Raw genomic sequence first — 23,382 nt, 5'->3', positions numbered from 1 at the left:
GCGGAACTGGTATTCGGCGTCCGATACAAATACTCATCAACCGTAACAAGCGCACAATGCTGGTCCCGAGATACAGTTTAATTTTTGATGGTAGCGTTTTAATTTATTTTACTTCGGCTTGATTGGTCGGCCAGGTAGAAAATCCTAGGAATAATGCAGTGAGTCGGCCGGAGAAGGGAGACGGATAAGAAAGCTTCCTTCTGTGAATGTTAGATTCAATTGCAGGACTGATCGACATGAACCTCCTAAGCATATTGTATGCAGCATCCACAGAGGCGCTGGATACGGCTGGCAGGCGCTATCAATTGGATTATACCATTGCATGAACATTGCACAACTGGTGACAGAGCAAATGGGGTCCAGGAGGACCAAGTCTGATTGTAAAGCATTGGGTACGAAAGTGATTTGACTGGAACGTGATCAATGTTGAAAGGGCGTCTCTCAATTCAATTCTGCCATATGCTGCTCTGAGAGCCTGGACCGTGACTGATTTTAGGACATCTCTCCAAAAAAGGGTCGTCGCCACAAATTATCAGCATTGTCGCTTGGTAGCAAGTGGTAAAAGACCTTGCCAGTGCGTGGCCAAACAGTTCATATGGTGGTGAACAGGCGGGAAATAAAGAACACAATCACTGCACATGGCAGCAGTCAGCAGCTAACAGTCACAATATCATGGCACGTAGATGCGAGCATGTACAGTGAATCATACCGTAAGGACACAGTATCACATTGCCAACAACTTCACCATCATTCCCGGTCTGCGGCTATAAATAAGACCCCTTCAAGGCTCCAGGATCAAAACCAAAACCCACGTTTCTAGAACAACGCTCTCATAGCCCTCATCGCCAACCGCACGCATTCACTCGGGCCTTGCAATTTAGCTCAACGCCGTCATATTCCGCCATAGTTGGTAGGTTACTCCTAGACGATGCGAACTGTCCTGATCAATAATAGAGGTGCTGCGCCTGAAAGTATCTAGTATATAATTTTTTGAAACTGACATTGTGTAGATAGTCTATCATATCCTCTCCGCAGACAGAAACTTTCAGAGTTCAGTCATTGTTCGCTGACTTACAGACCCAACCTGCGTCTCCCGAATCTTCGCGCGAGACGCCCTGGTTGATACATTTCAGTTCGAACGATGGCCAAGCCCAAGGCCATGGAGCCCGAACAGGCTCCCTGCCCGCGATGCAAACAGCTAGGACACACATACGGAAACTGTCCTGAGTTCACGCGAGTGAATGATCGGATAGCTGAGCTAATGGTGAGTAAATACATGCATACATACATGAGACTTGCGCCTTCTGTTCCATCAATTGCGCATCAACTGACTAATTGAATGATCTCTAGGCAGCTGGAAACTTAAATACACCGGAATACAGCCAATTAAATGAGAGGGTAGGAGAGCTGATTGTAAGTAGTATTCATCCTTTTTACCTCTGGACTTAGTCATTCAAGTCCATCTGTGATTTTGTTGAGATTAATATGAATTTAATAGCCAGAAGCAGAAGCAAAAGACGATATGAATCGACAATTCGATCAGGAGCAACGAGCACTGAATCGCGAAAAGCCTCGCGAACGGAGGTTGAATAACTCTGTCGGTAGTAGGAGTCACCATCGTCGTCATGGTAGTCTCGACCAGCAAGATATCCTGCCTCACGAAGGCCAACACGACCATCAACACACCGAGCCCACATCGACTCTATCGGCAACACCATCATCCGCATCGAGATCTAGAAACCCAATATCCCAGCTCGTGAGACACCCGACACAAAGCGACCCGACCCCCCCAGATCCACTCCCCCTTCCCACAGAGAACCTCGATACAACCCGCTACATGCTAATCCGAACTAGCACACGATCCCACCGCGCAGCCATACACAGCGACAACCAACGAGTGTGTTACGAGCCGTACATCCCACCGAATGCAACCAAGGAGATGATTGCCCGGATATGCGGGCCCGAAAGCGGTACGACCTGCGTGTTTGTAAGCTATGATAAGCCTGTGTCCTCGATTGAGGAGTGAGGATGAGGAAGAATCAATTACTTAAAATGAGGAAACTTGCCCTTACTGGGAAATTTGTGTTTAAGCTTATAGTTCAGGGTGTCGGGTTTCACTTTGTGTGTACCGCCCATGGCTGGGCGTTCGGGCGTCTGGGTAGGGTAGGGTTGGTGCTTTGAGCGTCTACTTGGAACGACTGCGTATGCATATGCATATACATTTGGGCTTGGGTTTGGAGTTGAGGAATTTATGATGCGCGACGTCCGATGGTTTGAAATGACTTTTACGGAATTTTGCTTAGTTGCCTAGTCTACTCTATTGCTGGGGCCTTCTCTACGCACTCGATCACCGGCTAGGTGTTTCATTTTCTTGCTTAATAGGATGATTGAAGCTGGTAATCTGGATTGCTATCATTCTATCCTGCAGGGGTCTGGACCACCACATACTGTACTATCACGCTGCCTGCCAGAGTTCAAATGCGCCATTATCGTTGCCATAACGCTCCTGGTGTATTCTGTGCTCTGCTACGATAAAACGACCTAAACTATAATTAGGCTGTGATAAAACACAAAGTAATCCTATACCTGAATTTGCCCTGAGAATGAACGGTTGCTCTTTGTCAGGGTTACCGCAGTTTGGGCCACGAGCACCTTTGTTCAGCTTGTGGCCATTGACCGATTGCTTGACCTTTGTTCGGCGATCGCTCTTTGAGGAATTTATAGAAGCTCATAGCAGATTGTACATATGTATTCCCTCCCTGTTGACTTGTGAGACCAAATAACCGATCTATCCGCGATTATACTTTCAAATAGAGCACCATAGTATAGCGAGCCATGGCAGGAACCCGCTCGCAAAGCAAGCGCGGTGCCAACAAGGGCAAACAGCGCGAAGTACCCGAGGTCCCAAATGCCCTGGGTGCAGAAGGAGTAGCTCAGGCAGAGCGAGGTAAGTGCCTAATCTTAAGCTCAACCAAGCTTAATCTTGCAACCAACCCCTGTCAGGACACGCTAACACCACGCAGATGAAGGTGGCCCCATCCCCCCCAGGGCCCGCGAAATCGCCCGCCATCTCGAGATTCAGCGAGACGCCGACTGGCGCGCCGAAACAGGCGAGCAGGCGCGGACTACATGGCAGAGGCGAACTGCGTTAGTCCTTCAACGCCGAGGTGATGTGTCGCAGCCGGCCTGCGATCGATGCCAAAACGTCGTTGGGGCGTTTGTCTCTTGTGTGTCGGCGCCGGCGCTCGGGGGCGCCGCGTTTCAGCGCGGTGCGTGCGCGAATTGCCTCTGGGATAATCGGCAGCGGTCTTGTTCCTTGAGGGGGAAGATCGGGTTGGAGAGGGAGGGGGTTAGGTATGTTCTATTTGCGGTATAACTGTGAGATGGGATTTTGGGCTGTTGCTAACTGGGCATAGACAATCCCTGGATGAAGGAGAGTATAGTCTTCGACAGGCCATCGCGAAGGAGGCAGCTGGGGTGCAGGAAACCGAAGAGGAGGAATATGTCGAGGAGGCAGATGCGAGCGAGGCGGAAGGAGGGAACGATACTGGTTCTACCCTTCGAAACCAACCAACAGCCAGCTCGACCTTCTTCGGCGCCTTCATGCCAGGCCGGCGTTTTGCGCGAGTCGGACACTCCCAGCGTGGCCCTCGATGCTTTTTCGACGGCGATGAACTGAGGTTTCCTATCTCGAGGCAGATCTGGGCAAGCCCTCGTCGGCTGCAGACGGCCCGGTCTGATCTTGCCCACTTCGCCTCCATTCTTGATGCGCGGCTTTTTGAGCTGGGTCATGGCGAGGGTGGCGATGACTATCTGTTTTGGGGACATGAGGCTCGCCGGTTGCCTCGGCTTTATCGACCTCCTCGTCGTCTGAATCGGCCTTTACCTAGTGTTGGATCTTCGTCTTCGTCTGATGGTGACCCAGCGCCCCCTGGTGGTGTAAGTCCACCTACCTTTCATTACTGTTAATGCCCGCTAAAGACCACTACAGGGCGCCAATACGTCTTTCGAAATCCTGTCCACGTTCCAGACATCTGGTGGACAGGATAATAGAGACGGCGACCCTGGCCCATCCCAGGCTCCTGCCCGCCCTCCACTGGCTTCGAGAGAAGAGATGCCCGACAGCCAGCCTGAGCATTATCAGCCCGAGTGTCGACAAGAGACACCTCGACGTGATGACGGGGCCCCCGGCCCATCCCAGCCTCGTCGCCGTCGCAATCTACTAAATCTCCCCGACACTAGACGTTCCAATCATCGTGATGAGGATAGAGAACCTGGTCCGTCTCGAGCTCCTGCTCGCCATCCCCTGCTAGACGACATGCAGGAGAGTCACTCGACCGCTCCTCACGATGAACCCCTACCAGACAATTGCCGCTATACTGGCGGCGTGCGCCGCCCGTTACACACTACATCCATGGACCAAACCGTGTATCACGCCGAGGAAGAAGCACCTCCACCTCCCCAGGAGCGGAACCCTCCGCCTCGCTATCCTCGTTCGAGAGGCGTCCCTCGCGTAGCTCAGCTTCGCCTGTCATCATACCCTGACCCAAGAACCGCTGCTCAGCCAGACACTGATACCGAGCCCGCGAATGACGCCCCAGCGCAGGCGGACTCCATTCTCAGAGATATTGAGCATGAGCTCCTGATCGAACATGCAAGAGAAAGGCGGCATTTAGCGGGATATGGCACTCCCAATGAGCCAGCTGATGGAACATATCCATATACCGGCCCAAATGCGTATACTCAGTATCCGGCACAGCAGCACGACCACCAGCAGTACGACCGACAACAGAGTTCCCCGCCGCCCTATGTCGCTCCGCAGCCAGTCTGGCCTGTCAATGCTCGCGGGCTATCACCCACTTCGAGTCCGCCGGAGTCTGATGGTGCCGGTCCCGGCCCCAGTACCTATTATGGTCCTACTGATGTGTCTGGCTCTGAGACTGAGGTTGACGCTGCTCCTCCACCTGATCCTTTCCCTGCCAATGCTCCTCCCCCTGCTTTTGATCAGGGCCATGGCCCAGCCCTTGACGCTACTCCTGCCGCCGATAACATCCCCGCGTTTGCCCCTGCTCCTGCATCTCCCCAGATTGAGCAAGACACCCCACCACCACGCTACGGCGACCACAACCAGGACGAGCGCATGAACCCGGCAGATTACCCCCAGCACCTAGAACGTCACCGTGAGTATACCGTCCAACGAGCGAGTGAAGCAATTACTGAACTGGCTGCAGCACCGAGGAGGAGACGTCGTGAGGATTATGATGGAAATGGTGATAGGATACGGCAGGTAAAGCGGGCGAGGACGAGGTCTGGGAGGGGGTATAATCAGCTGGAGGGACAAGGTGGCGATTGTGGGCCGCAATGAAAGATGGATTTATTGGTTATCATGGAGAGGATAACTCCCATTCAGAGCATGTTTTGGATTCCATCGTTCATTGTGATATACTTTGATTGTTTGGGTCTGAAGGTCCTTGATTTATTGTTTTGTTCAATGACGCCTAGACCTTTGTGTCTTTGAGGCTTCGATTTTGTATAATATTCGTTCGCATTCTCTCTAGTCAATGGTTTATTGTCGTTGCAGGTGCCCATTGTACTCTATCTTATAAATGCCCCCCTCGATCCCGAAGTATCTCGAGTTCAACCTAATACACACGATACCTAATACACACGATACCACCGCAATCCAGTCAGCGAGGATGCTCCTATTCCGTCGGGCAAGCAGCAGTCACCCGTGAAATCGTGGTTGCCAAATGCCTCGACGGCCTATCTAAACCCAAACTTGATCCCAGTTCCGGCTTGCGTTCCAGCTGGAGCTCGAAGTCCACCCCAACAACACCAGAAAGAAGCCCGGACCATCAACGAGCATGAGCAACCCCCTCCCCCCACAGACTCAATGTCTCAACCGTCTCAACCACCTCAACCACCCCAGTTCTAACCTCCAACCGGTCCAGAGATACTTCTGGCGTGAGTCTAGCGTGAGTCTAGCTGGCATGGACCGGTATGGGTTTGTCTTTTGCCTGTTCAGATTCGTCCGCCGCCTGGTGTGTGTGAGCCGTTGACAGACCGTAGTGCTGATGAGGGGAAGGATGCTGAGTGTCAGCCTCAATAGAGATGGCAATTGCGCCAATCAGTTTGTCTCGTCGCTTCCATGTTTCATTGATTTGATTGCTTTTGGATTTGGTTTAATCTCTTGCGTGTTGCTGTTTTCCGTGTTTGCATACATATAGCGATAATCTTTTTCTTGTCATGATATATATCCATAAATAGAACCATTGCGCGAGCTCGAGCTCTGGCAATTGCAGTAGGCTTCCTGTGTCTTGTCACATCAACTTTGATTAATTATGGCCATCAGCCAGTCCCTCGTATATATCATAGGACTGGGTAATTAAAATCCACTTTAGGTACTTTACCTTTTACCACCCATACCAATCCCTCCGATGTCCTGCCTAGTCTGCCTACCATCCTGACAGAAAGAGTATACTCTCCCTGCCGGCCTAGCCCTAATTTCCGCAACACCAACCCATTCATCCCAACACACACACAACAAGAGAAAAAAAAATCCCGTCAAGAAAAAAGGAATAACCAGAGGAGGACTCAAACCCACACCACACCACCACACCCCCACCACTCCCGACACCCTCAGCCCTCGCCCCCCTAGTGAGGACGGGGATTCCAGGTGGCCGCTACCGCAGGCGCACTCAGACACTGAGTGGTGGTCGGTGCTCTACCGTTGAGCTACTCGGTCGGTTGTGTTATGGTTACGGTTATAGGTTTTAGGGATGGAGATGGAGTTGAGGGTGGAGGAGGGAGCGTTTATGTGTTTTAGTTGAAGGTAGGATGGGTGGGTGGTGGATTGAATGTAGGTGTTGGTGCTTGTGGCCTTGGCCGGGGTATCACCCTAACATTCCTATAAATCTCCTACGGGCTTTCAGTGGAGAATTTGTGTTCTACTTTAGAGGGTGCGATTGCCTCGGTACTGGTCGTATATGACTTCTTGATTCAGCTTCACAGCGGTCGTTGCCGTTCATTTGGGAAATGTTTGGTCTGTGAGGGTACTCCATAGGGAGTGAATATCAACATAATATTTTGCATACTCTAACGGTGTTGACATGTGAACATTCAGCCCAAGAGTCCTCGTAAGTTGTAACAGAGAGGGGTATTAATCAGCCAGAAATCGCGAGGTCCAGAGTCCGGCCCCGGCAGCATAATCAAAATCTCGATCCATAATTCAAGCATCATCATCATCATCATCATCATTAGTGACTCAAGGCCGCTCACTATAGCCATCGCCGTCGGCGACCAGCGCCGCAAAGTCCGGGTCCGCCACTGCACGTTGCATTAGCATCTGCATGAGTCCCGGCGGGATAGGCCCACGGTGGAACGGCGGGAAGCCCTCCTCCCCATATTCTGGCTCATCCTCATCGAAACCCGGTGGAGTCAAGTTGTACGGACAGATCTGGAAATCAACCTTTGTGCCCTTGAAGAGATCGCGCAGGGATTGGAAGCACTGGGCTGGTGTTTTGTTTGGGGGGATCACCTGGCCGGGGAGTTTGATTGGGTGGGAGACGTCGAGTGCTAGGACCTTGAATTCTCTGAGCTTTGGGTATAGTCCCTTTTGTACATCTTTGGCGATGTTGCCAGCCATCTCGCGGATGGAGGAGTTGCAGTCTGTGATGTGGAGGGTCTCCATGGCGGATGGGAATTTCGGGTATTGGGGTAGGAACGAGTGTTGCACGAAAACGGTCTCAAGAACAGAGAAGTCACGCAGAGACGGAAGTTTCGGCTGCTTGGAGCAGTAATCGGCGTAGGTCTCGATCCCATTAATAATCCACGGGGAACGCCAGAACTCCAGGTGGAAATGTTCTAGCGTGTCCTTGTGCGGGAGAAGCGCAGCACGGGCGTCGACAGCGCTGATCTCCTTGCTCATTATCCCAGCCCATTGGTCGTCGTCCTCATCTTCTGCCTCGGGATGGAATTGCTGGTATGTGAATGATTTGATTTTCTTGCAGGCCTTGGCGATCTTTGTGAGCCCAGCCGCATCCATGAAGCAATCCTCGAAGGCAGGCTCTTCAACGGAAAGCATCCCTGCAGTCCAGCTGCTGGGAACGTCATCGCCGACAAGAGCCCCCTCTTCGAAAGTTGGACCTTTCATCTTGGGAAGAGTGAGGAACTTCTCATACGCTCCAATGTCATACTCGGCGTAAATGCTATCGCAGGCGATCCACACCTGTTCAAGGCCGGACAAGTACGACGGATCCCGTTTGAACAGGACGTTCAGCGGCTCCACGAAGACCTGACCATGTGCCAGACGAAGAGCACGAACGTTGGGTGTCTTCAGTGTCGCCAGGGCCACGAAGACAGAAAGGTCCCCCTTCTCCAGAGCACGTAGCCAATAACCTTCCTCTTCTGCATCGAGCTTCAGATCGCGGACGGCTTTTCGAAAGAGCTTCAGGTCATCGGCGGCGATTGTCGCAGGGGTGGCATATGGCACGGGAGTTACCGTACAGAATCGGACGTACTCGCCCAGGGCGGGGCGTGTTTAAAGAGCCCTGGCGAAGAGGACCACCCGCTCAAAGTTCTCGAGATCATCGCCGTCGAAATAGCGGAACACAAGCGGCTGGGCGAGGTCTCGGAATCTCTGAGAGACAAAGCACAGGTTGTATAGGTCGCGGGTTCCGCTGCATTGGTGCTTTGTGGTGTGGCCGCTGTCGGGCGGGACAAAGAAGGAGAGGATGCGATCGAGGAGTTCGGTGGGGAGGTTGAGGATCGGGGCCATGGTCGTGGAACAGAGTAAGCAGCAAGCAAGGGCCGGCCAAGCTTGATGGATGGGAACGGCAATAATGTGGGCCAGTGTCAAATGTCAACACTGGAGATCAACGACGACGAAAGCTTGGAACGCGTGAGAGTCGAGGCCAACGCGTCATGCCCCGATTGGGAGTTAGGGCACGGTGCTTAGGGCTTGCAGCTGCACATGACGTCATGAACTCTACCTTGGTCTTGCGCATCTTCCAACTTTCTGTTCGGCTTCCAATTCTCTCCTCTCTTCAACTCTCAGGGACAAAATTCCCAAGATCCCAAATTATACCCTCATCCAACATGCCCGACCTCTACCCTATCGCGCGCGGCCGTCGCACCGACGAGCTCTCCCGACTAGCCGACTATCACATCCAGCAAGATCTCTCCGCCGACGATCGCGATGCCCTAAAGAGCGCTACAAAGTCAGTATCCCTCTGGACGACGGTGGGCTCGGCCATTGGTATCGGGCTCGGCCTCTACACTGCTTTTCGATTGCGGAGCTCAAGGAAAGCGTTCTTCGATGTCTTCCGAGCGGCCGAGAAGCCCGTCAAGGTGATGTTTGCCGATGGGCGGACTGGTAAGATAACTACTTCCATTAATGATCAGAGCTGACGGAAATTAGAGGCAATTCCGGATATTACACCGCTCATCAAACCAACGTCACTGGGAGACTTCGCGACGTATTTCTTTGCGTCGGCTGGTGGCCTGTTCCTCGGTGGTGAACTGGGTAAGCTTACCTCCTGTATCCGGCTGCAGGGCCGCGCTAATAATCATGATAGGCTTCCTCGGCGGTGCGGCGAGCGGAAGCAGTAGCATAACCTCTGATCCGGAGCGCAAGAAACGAGTCGAGAATGCCTTCCGCAGCTTCCGCGCTGACATGCTGCGCAAGGAGGCGGATGCTTTGGACAAGGGGAAGCCGGTTACGGAGGAGATGTTTTAAGTAAACATGTCTACCCAATAATTAAGACTGGAAATAAATCTGTATAATATTGGTTCACTGTACTGTGATATTGTGTGCTTATACTCAATGCCCCACGCCCATGATCGTGCTTAGCTTGGTCCTGACAGGCCAATATATAAGAAGCTTATTTTTTAGTCATTCATAGCCAGGGTTCTGCCTCCATCAGACTCCGTCGGTACATCTCTATTATCTACATCACAAATGCCGCATCCTAGGTAACGTAAGCTCTGTCCTCACTATAATAGCACGATGTATGTTCCCATGCAACTGTGGATATTCCCTGCGCACAAAGACCCATTCCTGTGTCCGGATCCTGTCCTCGTGACGGCTTGGAGAGTCCCTGCAAACAGCAATTAGCAATCTGAGTATATACTTTACCAATGCAGGAGTTACCCCGGTTGCCCTCATTTTCCAAGTCCGTAGTTTGTATTCCACTTGTGCCCATTCTCTGCGCGCGGCCTACGGACTCCGCAGGTCGGGTGGTAGGAGCTCCTTCAAGGAGGATGCATAGGTTCGAGAAGGATCGAAGTCGAGGTCCAAGAAAGCAACAATTCACAATTTGGTGTTCCCCATCTTCCTGGTCAAGCTATCGAGATAGCTTATCTCGAGGAATGGTCAATTCGCCATAATATCACCCAGTCCGGTGCCTCCCGCTGTCATTCCACTCCTGTTGCTGACGAGGATCTTTGCTAGAATTGGGGGAGCATTACATCGCATGTTTATATTGGCGGGTTTCTTGGAAGCAATGAGACGGCTGTGGCAGGGAATGGGAGATGAATGAGGTCTGGCTAAATGGATTCACAGCCTGTCCTTCGATTCCCGTGAGATCCATAATCCATTGCTTCTTTAACATCTCGCTTCGTTAGGGTCCTCACGTTAGCGCGGACATTGTCATACCATCCTGACCGCAAAGAAGGAGACATGAGAACTCTCTCGGACGTCATGGTCGTCTTTCAAGCGGCGCACCTGAGACAATGCGCCATCCTCCGCCCCTTCACCGATACAACTTTACGAATCCTTACTAGCACCCGGACCATGTGGAGGTTTCATGCTGACCGTTAAGACGTGACGATAGCCCGAATCTACATAATAGAGCACAAGAAGTAACAGAATGGCTCTTCAAGACCAGGTCGGCTGTCGTTGGGGAACCTGCAAAACCCGCCACTGTCCCCGTGTCTGCGACCTCCCCCATACCTGGAAGTGCGAAAAGCAGGAATGGCAGGGTCAGACTCCGTACGGAAACGTTGTACTCGCGTAATATGGCTTGGGGTGATCATGCTCCATTCGGTATTTGGGATCGGCAAGGGGCGATTGTTGATTTGATTTCGCTTAGCTACTATGCAGTATGATATATGCAATCAGTCAATCTTGCTCATATAGGCTGCTATATATACCTTCCAAGCTACAAACTACCTAGTCGCAGAGCTGCTGGAGCATAAACAAGAATTACTCAGTCACAGTCACAAGAGCCGAACCCGGGCAGAACCTTCCCGACGATCAAAATACCAAATCCCACCACGCACAGCAACATAAGCCCCAAAGACAACCCCAGCAACAAGCACATACGCAACAGAGGCGCGCATGCCGGCCCCCGCCCAAACAAGCCCTAGCCCACCATTAACCACCCCAGCGAGAATCACGACCCGGCCTAGCCACCGATGCGCGTGGGCATAAGCGCCTTTATTGGCCGTGCGCAAGAAGTACCGGTGCTGAAGGTAGCCCAAGACAGGCTGGACGAGGGTCAAGCATGTGACGACTAGAATCCCAAGGATGGGATGGAGAGACGGTGCCAGGTGGGATTGTCCAGAGCCTGTCCCCATACCAGTCCAGAGGACGATGCCTAGCCCCTGGCCGAGGATCACAACCGTCGCCGCGAAGCCCTGCAGCGGGGCGTGGACTCTCGTGATCGAAATGGGGATGGGTAGAATAGAGCCCAATGGAACGATGATGCCGAAGAGCGGGAATAGGAGGAGGAATGCTAGCGACATTAGGATGCCGTGGGCTGTCGCCTTGACTTGTCGACTGTCGCCGCTCCCGTTAAAAGGATAGGAGCTCTTGACAGACCGGACAGCGCGGTAGTCTGGATCTGTGAAAGGGTCCTTATCTTCACCAGGCGACGAGGGAGTTCGTGCGTGCGACAGGTCGACGACCACGCCGCCGAACGCATCGTGGTACCCGATTGGCGAGGCGACGTCGTCGGAATCCATAGGCTCGCCCTCCTTGTAGGCCCATATCCAGTGGGTCTCAGCATTTGTTGGGCCCTTGATGCAGCTGTGGCATTCGACATTGGTTTTCATCACGCCGTGATCAACATCAACACCCGAGCCAGGTAGCACCGCAATGCGAGACCGCGGGTTAAACTCTGGCGGGACATGGCCCGGTGCTGTACGCGGCGAGACGGTGATATTGCCTGGGGTCGATGCTGTATAAAGGAGGAACATATTGGCACCCTTCATCTGGGTGCCTTGCGCGAGCCCGACCCATTCGATTGTTGTTGGGGCGGTGATTTGGAAGAGGAGTATCTCTGTTTCTGTCTTTGCGTCTGCCGGGTGAGTTGTATTTGATAGCGTGATTCGGAAGGATATGTCGTCTCGATCTGGGGGGTGGAAGGCTGCTGGGCGAGCCCAGGCATAGGGGACTGTAGTAATATATGTGTTAAAGGGATGGGGTTCGAACACCGATGGTACACGTACAGAAGGCTCCTATCCACAGATCTATTTTCATGATGCGGAGATAGACTGTATTCACTACCAAGATGGTGGTTGACTGGCTGAGTGACTGAGTGGTAGTAACCGGGTCAATATCATTTATAGACATTCGATTGACTTGAAATTGCAACGGGTACAATGATGGGCGGCCATGTAGTTGCACAGGGACCAACAGTCAATGAAAACGGGCAATGATATCAGGACCGGCCAACCACCGTGCAACATGTGTCCGATTAGAGCATTATAGGTGTCGCAAAGTAGTACGAGAAGTCATCACTATCATATAAATGTATAGGCTCGAGTCGAGAGTGAGGTGTTCGCAGAGGTGACTCAAGACATAAAGACTTGCGTAACATCGTACAAGGTGGCCACCGTAACACAAAGGCACAACAATCCATTGAAATTAATGACTCAAAGTGTATATGGTCCGCGTTGAAGGGAACCTGGCCTAAGCCGGCAGGAGCAGGGGTTGAAACGCATATCCCGTACAGAAGCCTCAGTTGCCGTTAGTGCTACTCTTAACGTGCAAAGCAGAACCAGACCCAGACCCAGGAACCTGCAAAGCATCCAACAAGACGCCGTAAAGCTTATCGTCGCATAAAGCCTCATAGATGATTGAGATCCATCCGCCTATTATCTTCTTCTCTCGTCCATCGAGTGTATTCGTTGCACCAGGCTCGCCAGACGGCTGCTCAATGAACCCCTGATGGAACGGGACACTCAACTCTTCACGAACAGCCTGGTAGATAATTCTTGACCCACGGCCCAAGTAGCTCGCTGTGTCGGGGGCCTTGCAGAACTGAGACCGCGTAGAATGGTATGTTGCTTCTAACTCCACTGCCGTGGTGTGTTCCCATTTCCGGACGGCTGCGAGGATATCCATCTCCTTGTTTTGGCGCGTTCGCTGTATCGAGTCCATGTCCCCCAACTGCTCCAGCAGAGTAGGAATAGCCAGCTTGACAACTCGCAAGCATCGATCGTGGATGTCCATACGTGATGTCGTAGGCCAAGCGGTCTGAATTGCCTTGGCTAAACGCGAGGATACCGCATAGGCATCATTAGAGGGCAAAGCCGGCCCAAACGCGTTCGTAATAGTACGATACAAGATAGCATGAAACGTCTGGAAGAAAATGAGCTGCAGCACGCGCAAGTCAAGAGCCTGACACGCAACGTAGAGAGCGCAAGCGCCCATCATGCAGACCAGGTCGGCGGCCTGCATTGTATACCGGGCTGAGAGGAACGCAAGCGAGTTCACGCCCTGGTTATGCATTTCTGCGCTCTGGACGTGTGAGCTGACTGGGTTCGCGAGGTACGCTAGCTCAGACATGTAGGCAGCCATGTTGATGTCGACGCCCTTCATGGTGAATGAGAGGCTGGGGCTATCGGAGGCCAGATTGGCAGGGAGGCCGTTGTTTAGGTCTGGGTTGATCAATTCTGAGCACTGGGAGAAGAGTAATCTTCCGAGCATCTGTAGTGCCAGGCGTGTTTTTTCCATAGCGGATGTCACGGAGGTGGCTTGGAAGTTCCCGCCGCAGTAGAAACTCTGCGAGGCGCTGTCGATGAGAGGGTTATCTGTTGTGCTATTCAGCTCGGTCGAGATCTGATGATCAGCGAGGATGAGGTCTTCCAGCTGAGGTCCAATCCACTGACTCGCCGTTCGGATGGAATACCTGTCCTGTGCAAGACCCGAAGAGAAACCTGTTGATCTCAGAGCCAGTCGAGAGCCTCCTAGTAACAAAAGAATATTGGCAGCGACCTCTGTCTGGCCTTCATGTGGACGACAGGAGCCCCAAAACGAATGGAAGCCTTCAATAGATCCACAAAGGCCTTCCACTGCAAGCCCAGTCGAAACCTGAGTGAGAAGAGCGAGAGAATGAGCCTTGTACATGACCAGACTAGCCAGAGCAGCCGAGGCTGCCGTGCCATTGGCAAGGCCCAAGCCCTCCTTAGGGCCAAGCGATATGCGCGGGATGCCGTGCATCTCCAGGGCTTTCTGTGCATTGACGATCTGGCTGTTTCTGTTCGAAGAGCGAGCAAACACGGCGGGGTTCCCCTCCATGACGCCAACAATGTACGCCAGCGTCATGAGATCGCCCGACGCGGAGATCGTTCCGCGCAATGGCACAACTGGCGTCACGTCTAGCCGGACCAGGCGGAGGATCGCTTCGATACAGTCCCTGGAGACGGCGGAATGGCCCCTGGCCAGAGAGTTCGCGCGAACGATCATCGTCGCCTTGACCCAGTCCAGCGGCATCGACAGGTTATCATGATGAACTTCCCGTTCTGTATCTGGGCCGGTCAGGATTCCACTGTGCAGGAGTTGGAGAAACGCCGTTTGCAGCGCTTGAAGCTGCGATGTGCGCGAGTCTGCGCTTCCCCCGAACCCCGTATTGACTCCTAAATATCGAGTCAGAGATTGGTAAGAACAGTGAATATGCCATGCACAGAGCTCACCGTAGATCTGCTCTCCCTTGTTCAAGAGCTCCTTCAACGCGAAGACACTTTGGTCGATGGCTGCAGTCGTCTCCACATTGTCAGTGAGATACGGAACGCAGCCATACCTAAAATTTATGAGCATATGAAGGCGTAATAGCCGCGGGCGACCTACTTTGATGAAGCAAGCACATCTGCGATTCCAAGGCTTTGACCATCAATTATAGTCTTGCCTCGCCGGATTGTCCGCTGGAGATCCTCCGAGTGTTTTCGGGCGACGGCCAGGTGGCCCGGGTATCCTGCTTTGCTAGGCATGTTTAGAATACGAAATCGAATGGTACCGAGGCGGCCGGCGTGTCTATCCTTTGGCTTTGGGTACTAATGACAAGGATTGATGACGATTTAAGAGGTCAGCAGTACCTGCTAGCAAGTCGTCTCTTATCGAGATATCTCTGATGACCGATGTCCTCGACATGTTACATGTGGTTTCAAAAAACCTAAGCACAATTGTGATCCTCACAGCATCCATTCCGGTGCGGCATATCTACGATGGGATAGCTCAACCCGAGAGTAGTGGTGACCAGCAGACGACCTCATTGGCAGAGCTTATGGGAGTGGTTGCACTGCCTAGGACGCACACCGAGAGACTGACTTTACAAGCAAACCTTCGAGTGTGTCTTCTCCAATAAGGTAGGAACGACGATATAAAGAAGGTTTTGGCTATGACCAGCTACGCTGCGCTGAATGCAGGTCTCATCACATACTAACCGACCACGTCAGTAGTCACTTTTCTGTTCTCTGCCCTGCGTTCTTCGTCCGAAGGAGAGGGTGGGTATTGACTTGACTCTCTCAGTATCACCATTCCCGCTGCTCTCTCGTCTGAGATATTTGCAACCGTCAAATGTACACCTCCGTCCACAATGGATATACCTGCCAGTACTGAGAAGAGCGCCTCTATGGCCGAGAACAGCCCAGGAGAAGGGTTGTTAGACACCGAACTGCCTCATTTCCCTCCTCTCCCACGAGACTCCTATTCACCTAATCCGATAGAGCGGGTTTCGTCCCGGATATCCTGGGAGCCAGACCCCAAGGTGGACCACAACATCACGCACATTATCCGGGTATCATGGGCAGTCGTTCTATCCGCCCTAACCAATTCCCCAGAAGTGGTCTACGGACTGGCTTTCCGCGGACGAACCACAGACAAGGGCGACCAGGCAGTACTGCCATTTCGCTTGCTGGTGCGACCGCAGCAGACGGTAAAAGAAGCCCTCGTTGCAGCTGCCGCCCGGTACCGTCAGCTCAAGACGTGGGAGCACTTGGGGCTCCGGCGACTCACGTCCGTGAGCCCCGAAAATGTGATTCTGTGCCGGTTTCGCAATTTGCTGGTGATCGCGACGCAGACGGGAGGACATGATGATAACGATGAAAACACCGAGCCCGCCATTAGTTGCGTTCCATATAGCAAGGACTACGCTCTCACGGTGGTTTGTCGGATCGAGGGAAATGACATCTCTATAACGGCGCTGTTTGACAGTGTCGTGCTTCCAGCCGATCAGATGGATATGATCATCCAGCACTTCAGTGATACTTTGCAGATGATCCTGGGCGGAACAATGGCGACGCTTAAAGACCTCCAGCAGATCGGGCCCCGGGGTTTGCAGCAGGTTTCTCAATGGAACGTTCTAGACGGAGACAAGGAGAAGTCCCCAGATCCTATGATCCACGACTTGATCGAGAAACAGCTCAAGAGTACACCCAAGGCCCCAGCCGTCTGTGCATGGAATGGGCAACTCACATACGGCGAACTTGACGAATGGGCCTCTCGGCTTGCTGCCCAGATCGCCGGTCAAGGAGTCCGACCTGGAACGTTCGTCGGAATATATATGCCCAAATCAATTTTGGCGGTAGTTGGTATGCTCGCCATCATGAAGGCTGGAGGCGCCTTTGTGTTTCTGCCCTCCTCGCTCCCCGTGTTTCGACTGCGGGTTGTATGCCAGAAAACGCCGGTGCAGATGATTCTCTCCGCTGAAGGTGCGCATCGTGATGCTTTGCAATTGGGACCAGCAGTCCAAGTACTCGAGGATGATGATAAAGCATACAAACTAGGCCAGAGGATGTCGGGGACGGCCCAGGATGTGCAACCTCACCATCCTCTCTATGCGATCTACACCTCCGGATCAACCGGTGAGCCCAAAGGCGTGGTGGTTAACAGGGGAAGCTTCGGGCCTGGGTTCGCACGGTTCTGCTCGCTGCTCGATCTGAAACCTAGTTCTCGCGTCTTTCAGTGCGTATCTTACGCCTTTGTCGTCAGTATCATTGACCAGCTGATGGCCCTGGCTGCGGGGGCATGCATCTGCATACCATCCGAGGGGCAGCTCCAGAACGATATGGAGGAAGCGATGGATCGATTGAATGCAACATGGAGCACGATGACGTCGTCCATGGCCCGAACGCTGGACCCTTCAAAGCTGACTAGTATGAAAACGCTGAACCTAGCAGGCGAGGCCGTCAATCAGTCTGATCTAAGCCACTGGGCCCCCCACCTTACCTTGTGTGGGATGTACGGCCAATCCGAATCAGCGAGCACCCTGCTAGTTGGCAGACTCAAGGGCTCCGGTGTGGGCGAGGCTACGACAGGAGCCTGTTGGATAGTTGATACCGAGGACCCTGGCCGGCTCGTTCCCATCGGCGTCGAAGGCGAGCTCATGATCGAGAGCACTGCGCTTGGAAGCGGGTACCTGAACAACCCCGAGGAGAGTGCGAAATGCTTCATGGAGGCGCCGCGGTGGCTTCAAGCTCTACGGTCACAGGGACACAAGACCAGGTGTCTGCTTACAGGAGATATCGCCCAGTACCAAGACAGCAGTGGTACGATCCGTATCGTTGGCCGCAAGGGGACCACTGCGAAGATCCGTGGTCAGCGTGTAGAGCTCGGCGAGGTTGAGTCTCAACTGCGTCTGCGATTCCCAACGGCAAAGAGCGTGATTGCAGAGGTGATTACGCCTGCAGGGAGCGGCGAGGCGCAGTCTATCCTGGTGGCGCTCATTGGCGGCTTGCCTGGGACCGTCTACGCTGACGGCTTTGCGGACGTGGATTGTAACGCCATGCTGATACCTACAACCGATGATATCCGCTCACAGGCACGAGAGGCCATTGCGAATCTACGAGAAGTCCTGCCGTCTTTCATGATCCCCAGTGCTATACTCCTGTCGGGGGCTGTGCCAAAGACAGCGACGGGGAAGATCCGGCGCAAGGAGCTGCGCGAGCGCATGTCCTTACTAACCCTGAATGAGATCCTGGCGTACAGTCAGAAGGGAAAGGTGGTTTACCGCGCTCCTCAGACCAGTGAAGAGGCACTACTGCAGTCACTCTGCGAAGAGCTGCTTCATCTTCCGCCCTCAAGCCTCAGCCTTGAGGACAACTTCTTCGATGCTGGCGGGGACTCTCTCAGCGTGCGCCAGCTTGTCGCGAAGGCCCAATTACAGGGCGTCTCACTTACTGTCACTGATGTGTTCGAGGCGCCGAAACTATCAGATCTGGCCATGCGAGTGAAGGAGACTGGCAAAAGTGATATTCCCAGCATTAATGGGGACCCATTCACCACCCTCAGACAGGACTACATCAAGGACATCCCCGAGTTTCTCCATGATAGCATAGAAGACGTCTACCCAGTGTGTGAGCTCCAAAAAGCAGCCATAAATGCCCACATGATAGACTACTTCCCGTTCCACATTAAGGGCCCGTTGAACCGGACGCAGTTCCGCAACGCATGCACGACATTCATCCAAACCACGCCCGTCCTGCGATCCGTGCTTGTCCCATTCGGAGACGCCCTGCTACAGGTGACACTTCGGTCAATAGAAACACCCCACCTACTTCTCACCATACCAGAAGACGAGGACGCACCGGCGTTCGCGCGCTCCTGGATTACACAGGACAAAGCAAAGAACCAGGGTCTGGATCTACAGTCCTACCAGCGCCCAGTCATGAAGTTCTGTCTCATGTGTAAGTCACCAACAGAACATGTCTTCATCCTCCGCCTTCCCCACTGGCTCTACGACGGCGGGTGCCTAGATGCAATAGGCAGGACCCTCAACGCAGCATACAACGCTGACCCTATCCCCGACGCGCCCAGCTTCGCAGACTACGTTCGCGCCTGTGCTCAGCTCCGGACACCTGCGGCAATAACCTATTGGACGGACCTCATAGACGGAAGCGAAATGACGCGGCTCCCGCGCGCGTCGGAGGGTCGAGACGTCTCGATCATCACGCCGGGCGAGTGTTCGCCGCCACCGCCACCAAGGGGGATCACCATGGCGACGGCAGTCAAGGCCGCCTGGGCGTGGGTATTGCATCGGGAAACGCGGAAGAAGGATATCCTCTTCGGCGAGGTAGCGAGTACGAGGGGTACTGAGCTGCCAGGTGTAAAGGGTGGTACCGCCAACGATATCATAGGGTTTTGCTTGAACACCACTGCTATTCGAGTGAAACTTGACGGTCTCGAAACAGTGACGGATTTATTTGACGTGATTCACCAGCAGCATGTGCGAGGGTTACAGCATGGAACTATCGCCTGGAGCGAGGTCATCGGTGCGGCAAACACAAACTCAAATACAAGCAAAAGGAAAAGCACCGACTTGTCCTTTGATTCCGTCGTCCTACACGAGAATTTCGGACGGTTACCGGAATTACAGCTCGGTGGGACAATAGGACACCTGGACAACCCCGTTTTCGCCATGGCGCGGTGGCCGGAGCACATGCTTGCTACGTGGCCTGGGCAGGGCCGACTAACTGTTTTCCTGCTCACGAGGGAAGGCATCTTTGAGGCAGAGTATGCGGAGAGTCTGGTTCAGGGGTTTTGTCGGACGTTGACCGGGTTTTTGGACAGGCCGGAGGCGAGCCTTGATTATTTTTTGTGAGGTGATGATGTTGCACGTATAAGGTGGGTTATCTGAGTCTAGTGCTCACAGGCAGGTTAATCCATTATCGTTCTATGTACGAAGGAACGTGGACATAGCCTAGGCTGAGGAGTAAGGTAGCAAAAGGGCAAATATGTTGCTTTTGAACGTGGGTGATATGATATGTACTAAGAAGCGTTGAGCTGCGCGAATGAATGAATGAATGTGTGAATTAATGAATGGCCACTAACTAGGATCGTTACTACAGCTGTTGACTGAACACAAAACACATTGAAAGGAATGCGTATGCTATTACTGCCTGGAGAGGAAGTCAAGATATTTCTTCATCAAGTCGACATCCAGAGCAGGGAATACTATCCGATCCGAACAGCCCGCTAGAGCCCTCTTCGTGTTCGTGCTGTCGTACGTAGGCATATTCTCATACATCTCCCACCGAGTCTTCCCATCGCGTACCTTCTCCGTCAGCATTGGAAGGAGCGGTTGCAGGGTCGTATCAGGCACAGCAGAGAGGCGCTCGACCCACTCGCTATAGCTAATGCACTCGATAGGCGCACCAGTCGCCTCCGCCAGAAGCTCCATTGTTCCATCTATATCAATCGATTGCTCGGGGATAGGTGGCACGAGATGGTATGTGTGGCCCAGGCTAAAGACCGAGGATGAGATATGGAGCATCGCGGATGTAACGTGATCAACAGGGACGAATTCCTTACTCTGGTTTGGAAGCTTAGGATAGCAGCCCAGGCCCAAGCAGGTCCGAACAAAGCGACTAAAGAAGTCGTCGGGGTTGCATGCTCCTGTAGTCGAATGCCCAGTTATGAAGCCCGGGCGATAGATCGCTGTAGGGAATCCTCGCTGTACAAGCCGCCGGAGAAGTTGCTCCGCTACCCACTGGCTCTGCGCATAGCCGTGGTCGTATTCCAGGGCGTTGACATGCAGCAGTGGATCCTCGTTCTCGTAGATAATCCTGGTACCGTTTAAAATCCCAGTAGGGCCAAAGCACGAGACACTAGAGCAATAGTGTAACCCTTTTGGTCGCCCAGTGACTGCGAGGCGAGCAACGTTCACGGTACCCTCGATATTGGCAGGGCGATGCCACGAATAGGGCTGAGTATAGTTGACCAGGGCGCCCAAGTGGAAGACGACACTGGCCCACTGCGCAATTTCTCGGAATCGCCGTTCCCCCAGTCCAAGCCAGGGACTTTCCAGGGTCCCACATAGAACAAGTAACTTCGAGCCATATTGACTCTGCCAAAGTTCGTATTTTTGAAGAGCGCGAACGAGCCGCTGGAAGCCGGTGGCCGTACTCGGAGCTCGAACGAGACATGCAACTTGATGCACACTTGGCATCTTGAGCAAGTCGGCAAGCAGAAAGGCACCCACGAAGCCCGTGGCGCCGGTTAAGAACACCCTTCCCTCTGTATCCTCTCGCCAATCAACCACAGGTCCTGCGACGGACTCTAGTTTGTCTCCTATCATGCTGTCCTCTATCCACTCATCCTGTTGGTTGCGGACAGTGTCGAGGACTTGACCGCGGTGGGTTTCAAGGAGGGTCGTCAGCTGACTTAGGGTTGGGTTGTCATAGAGGGCCAACAGCGAGATCTCGGTGTTGAAGGAACGCCGCACTTCGCTGATGAGTAGAGCCGCCTGCAGGGAAGTCCCTCCGAGCTGAAAAAAGTTGTCCTCATCTGAAATTTCGAGCCCGTGGATAGCCAAGATGTACCTCCACAAAGCCAACAGCCGATCGCGCGTACTGCCCTTTGCGCATGGAGTGTCGAGGGGGTCTTGATCCTCCAGTTGAGAATAGTATATGTCTTCCAGTTGCTTGCGGTCAACCTTGACATGGTTGTTGAGCGGAATTCTATCAACAAGCCGAATTTGAGGGACCATGTAGTGAGGCAGCACAGCCTTGAGGGCAGCAGTGGCATCTGCAACAGCGGAGTCCTTGGCCGAGGGGGAGAGCACAGTGAAAGCCACCAGTGCAGACCCGGCGCCATTCACTCTTGACTCCATCCTCAATGCGACAGCTTGCGCAAAGCAACCCGTGTCCATCAATGCACTTTCCACGGCACTGAGTTCAATCCGGTACCCGCGGACCTTGACCTGATGGTCGCGACGGCTGACAAAGTCATGCTGCCCATTTGGCCTGCGCCTGACGATATCTCCAGTATGGTACATGCGGTAGGGGTTTCCCTTCGCATCAACCAGGTCAGGAACCTCAGTGAATGCCTCTCTATTTGCGCCAGGACTGTCAAAGTAACCAGGCGAGACGCCCGGCCCACCCACCAGCAGCTCACCCTCTTCATCGTCATTCAGGCACCGTCCATCATCGTATACCACGGCGACATTACTCCCGATGGGCTCGCCTATGCTGATCTCTCCGTAGTCAAGATCCTGCGGCGTGATTTTGCGTGCAAGGCAATACGCACAGCACTCAGTCGGCCCATATGCGTTGATCATATTTCCTGGAGGGCCAGCCTCGAAGATCTTTCTGATAGCAGAAACATTGATTACCTCACCGCCAATAATGACGATCCTGAGTGTGTGAAATAGATCAGGCTTTGTCGTGGCAACCAGATTAGCCAAGGGAGTGGTGATGACCACGACAGAGATACCCAATTGCCTAATTGCAGAGTAAAGGGCGTCAAGGTCGAGTACAGTCGATCTATCGAGAACGGCAATGCAAGCACCCTGAAGAAGCGGCGCCCAAATGTCGACTAATGAAACGTCGAAACTGGTGCTGTTGACATGCGCCACAACGTCCGACTGGAGTAGCGGCTCGAACGGAACATGCTGGGAGAGATGCACAATTGACCTCGCCACAATTTGGACTGCCTTCGGTTCAGCTGTCGTTCCAGACGTAAAGATGACATGTGTTCGGTGTTCAGGCCCCGTGAGAACCGGGTATGTAGATGTTGTAAATTTCCCTAGAGGACAACCCAAGACTTCGTCGATGGCAATTTGGGTAAAAGGGAGATTGCGACTGCTGTTGTGAGAATCCAGGATAATATACCGAGCGCCAATCCGGTTCAATCGCCGTTCGATTTGGACGTCTGGCAAGGCAGCGTCGAACGGAACGCAGGTGCCCCCGGCATAGAGGACGCCGAGTTGGGCAACTGCATCCAACATGCCATGCTTCACCAGGATACCGACGGGCTCCTCAATTGTAAAAGGCTTCTCGTACAGTTTGTGAGCCAGTACAGTGGCTTGATCATGTAGTTCCGAATAGGTCATGCGTTTACCCGCGTCGAAAATGGCAGTGGCTCTCGGATCCTCCAGCATTCTCTGCTGGAACAGCTGCCCAAGGCCTTCGTTTCCAGCGGCAAATAACTCGTAGGCATCCATTATGGAGTTAGGCAACGACCCCAAAGTGTAAACGAAGCGGATTTCCCAATGTCTTCAGAGAAGTATTCTTGTAAATCAAGTTCCTCCACATATGAGGTCCCTACTTCAACATAAAGTCTACCCTGCCTATAAAACTCATACTGTTAACCCAAGCTACCGATATGAACGCCGATATATTCCTTAAGACGTCATACCTGGCTAGTTGAGTTGGAGAATATAC

At 53.1% G+C, this 23,382-nt stretch overlaps 8 protein-coding genes across 8 annotated transcripts; 4 read left to right on the top strand and 4 right to left on the bottom strand.

The window, feature by feature from the left end:
• Positions 1-1,141: 1,141 nt before the first annotated feature.
• Positions 1,142-2,026, top strand: BDV17DRAFT_289693 (uncharacterized protein; the record flags this gene model as incomplete). The annotated part of the gene is made up of 3 exons (XM_073761717.1): positions 1,142-1,264; positions 1,351-1,413; positions 1,499-2,026. The coding sequence occupies 3 exons, from the start codon at positions 1,142-1,144 to the stop codon at positions 2,024-2,026; spliced, it is 714 nt and encodes a 237-aa protein (XP_073617299.1).
• Positions 2,027-2,835: 809 nt separating this feature from the next.
• BDV17DRAFT_289692 (uncharacterized protein) lies at positions 2,836-5,365 on the top strand (the record flags this gene model as incomplete). Its single annotated transcript, XM_073761716.1, has 4 exons — positions 2,836-2,947; positions 3,024-3,354; positions 3,417-3,939; positions 3,992-5,365. 4 exons carry the CDS (start codon positions 2,836-2,838, stop codon positions 5,363-5,365), a joined length of 2,340 nt encoding a protein of 779 aa, XP_073617298.1.
• A 1,810-nt stretch (positions 5,366-7,175) lies between these two features.
• Positions 7,176-8,836, bottom strand: BDV17DRAFT_258714 (uncharacterized protein). The gene has a single exon (XM_073757362.1). The coding sequence runs from the start codon at positions 8,150-8,152 to the stop codon at positions 7,265-7,267; it is 888 nt and encodes a 295-aa protein (XP_073617297.1). The 5' UTR covers positions 8,153-8,836; the 3' UTR covers positions 7,176-7,264.
• A 202-nt stretch (positions 8,837-9,038) lies between these two features.
• BDV17DRAFT_258713 (uncharacterized protein) lies at positions 9,039-9,884 on the top strand. Its single transcript, XM_073757361.1, has 3 exons — positions 9,039-9,373; positions 9,419-9,523; positions 9,576-9,884. Exons 1-3 carry the CDS (start codon positions 9,097-9,099, stop codon positions 9,734-9,736), a joined length of 543 nt encoding a protein of 180 aa, XP_073617296.1. The 5' UTR covers positions 9,039-9,096; the 3' UTR covers positions 9,737-9,884.
• Positions 9,885-11,217: 1,333 nt separating this feature from the next.
• BDV17DRAFT_289689 (cytochrome and DOMON domain-containing protein) lies at positions 11,218-12,481 on the bottom strand (the record flags this gene model as incomplete). Its single annotated transcript, XM_073761715.1, has 2 exons — positions 11,218-12,395; positions 12,451-12,481. 2 exons carry the CDS (start codon positions 12,479-12,481, stop codon positions 11,218-11,220), a joined length of 1,209 nt encoding a protein of 402 aa, XP_073617295.1.
• Positions 12,482-12,961: 480 nt separating this feature from the next.
• On the bottom strand, positions 12,962-15,213 carry BDV17DRAFT_297635 (aromatic amino acid ammonia-lyase; the record flags this gene model as incomplete). The annotated part of the gene is made up of 4 exons (XM_073763531.1): positions 12,962-12,982; positions 13,022-14,862; positions 14,920-15,026; positions 15,074-15,213. The coding sequence occupies 4 exons, from the start codon at positions 15,211-15,213 to the stop codon at positions 12,962-12,964; spliced, it is 2,109 nt and encodes a 702-aa protein (XP_073617294.1).
• Positions 15,214-15,818: 605 nt separating this feature from the next.
• Positions 15,819-19,820, top strand: nrps6 (putative nonribosomal peptide synthase; the record flags this gene model as incomplete). Its single annotated transcript, XM_073759926.1, has 9 exons — positions 15,819-16,241; positions 16,368-17,131; positions 17,171-18,096; positions 18,133-18,172; positions 18,209-18,265; positions 18,305-18,389; positions 18,420-18,710; positions 18,744-19,059; positions 19,111-19,820. 9 exons carry the CDS (start codon positions 15,819-15,821, stop codon positions 19,818-19,820), a joined length of 3,612 nt encoding a protein of 1,203 aa, XP_073617293.1.
• Positions 19,821-20,111: 291 nt separating this feature from the next.
• BDV17DRAFT_289686 (non-ribosomal peptide synthetase) lies at positions 20,112-23,162 on the bottom strand (the record flags this gene model as incomplete). Its single annotated transcript, XM_073761714.1, has 1 exon — positions 20,112-23,162. The coding sequence occupies one exon, from the start codon at positions 23,160-23,162 to the stop codon at positions 20,112-20,114; it is 3,051 nt and encodes a 1,016-aa protein (XP_073617292.1).
• Positions 23,163-23,382: the final 220 nt, after the last annotated feature.

Source organism: Aspergillus undulatus, assembly GCF_047715775.1.
Source record: "Aspergillus undulatus strain CBS 261.88 unplaced genomic scaffold BDV17scaffold_14, whole genome shotgun sequence".
NCBI lineage: Eukaryota > Fungi > Ascomycota > Eurotiomycetes > Eurotiales > Aspergillaceae > Aspergillus > Aspergillus undulatus.
This window is presented reverse-complemented; position numbering and strand designations above follow the sequence as displayed.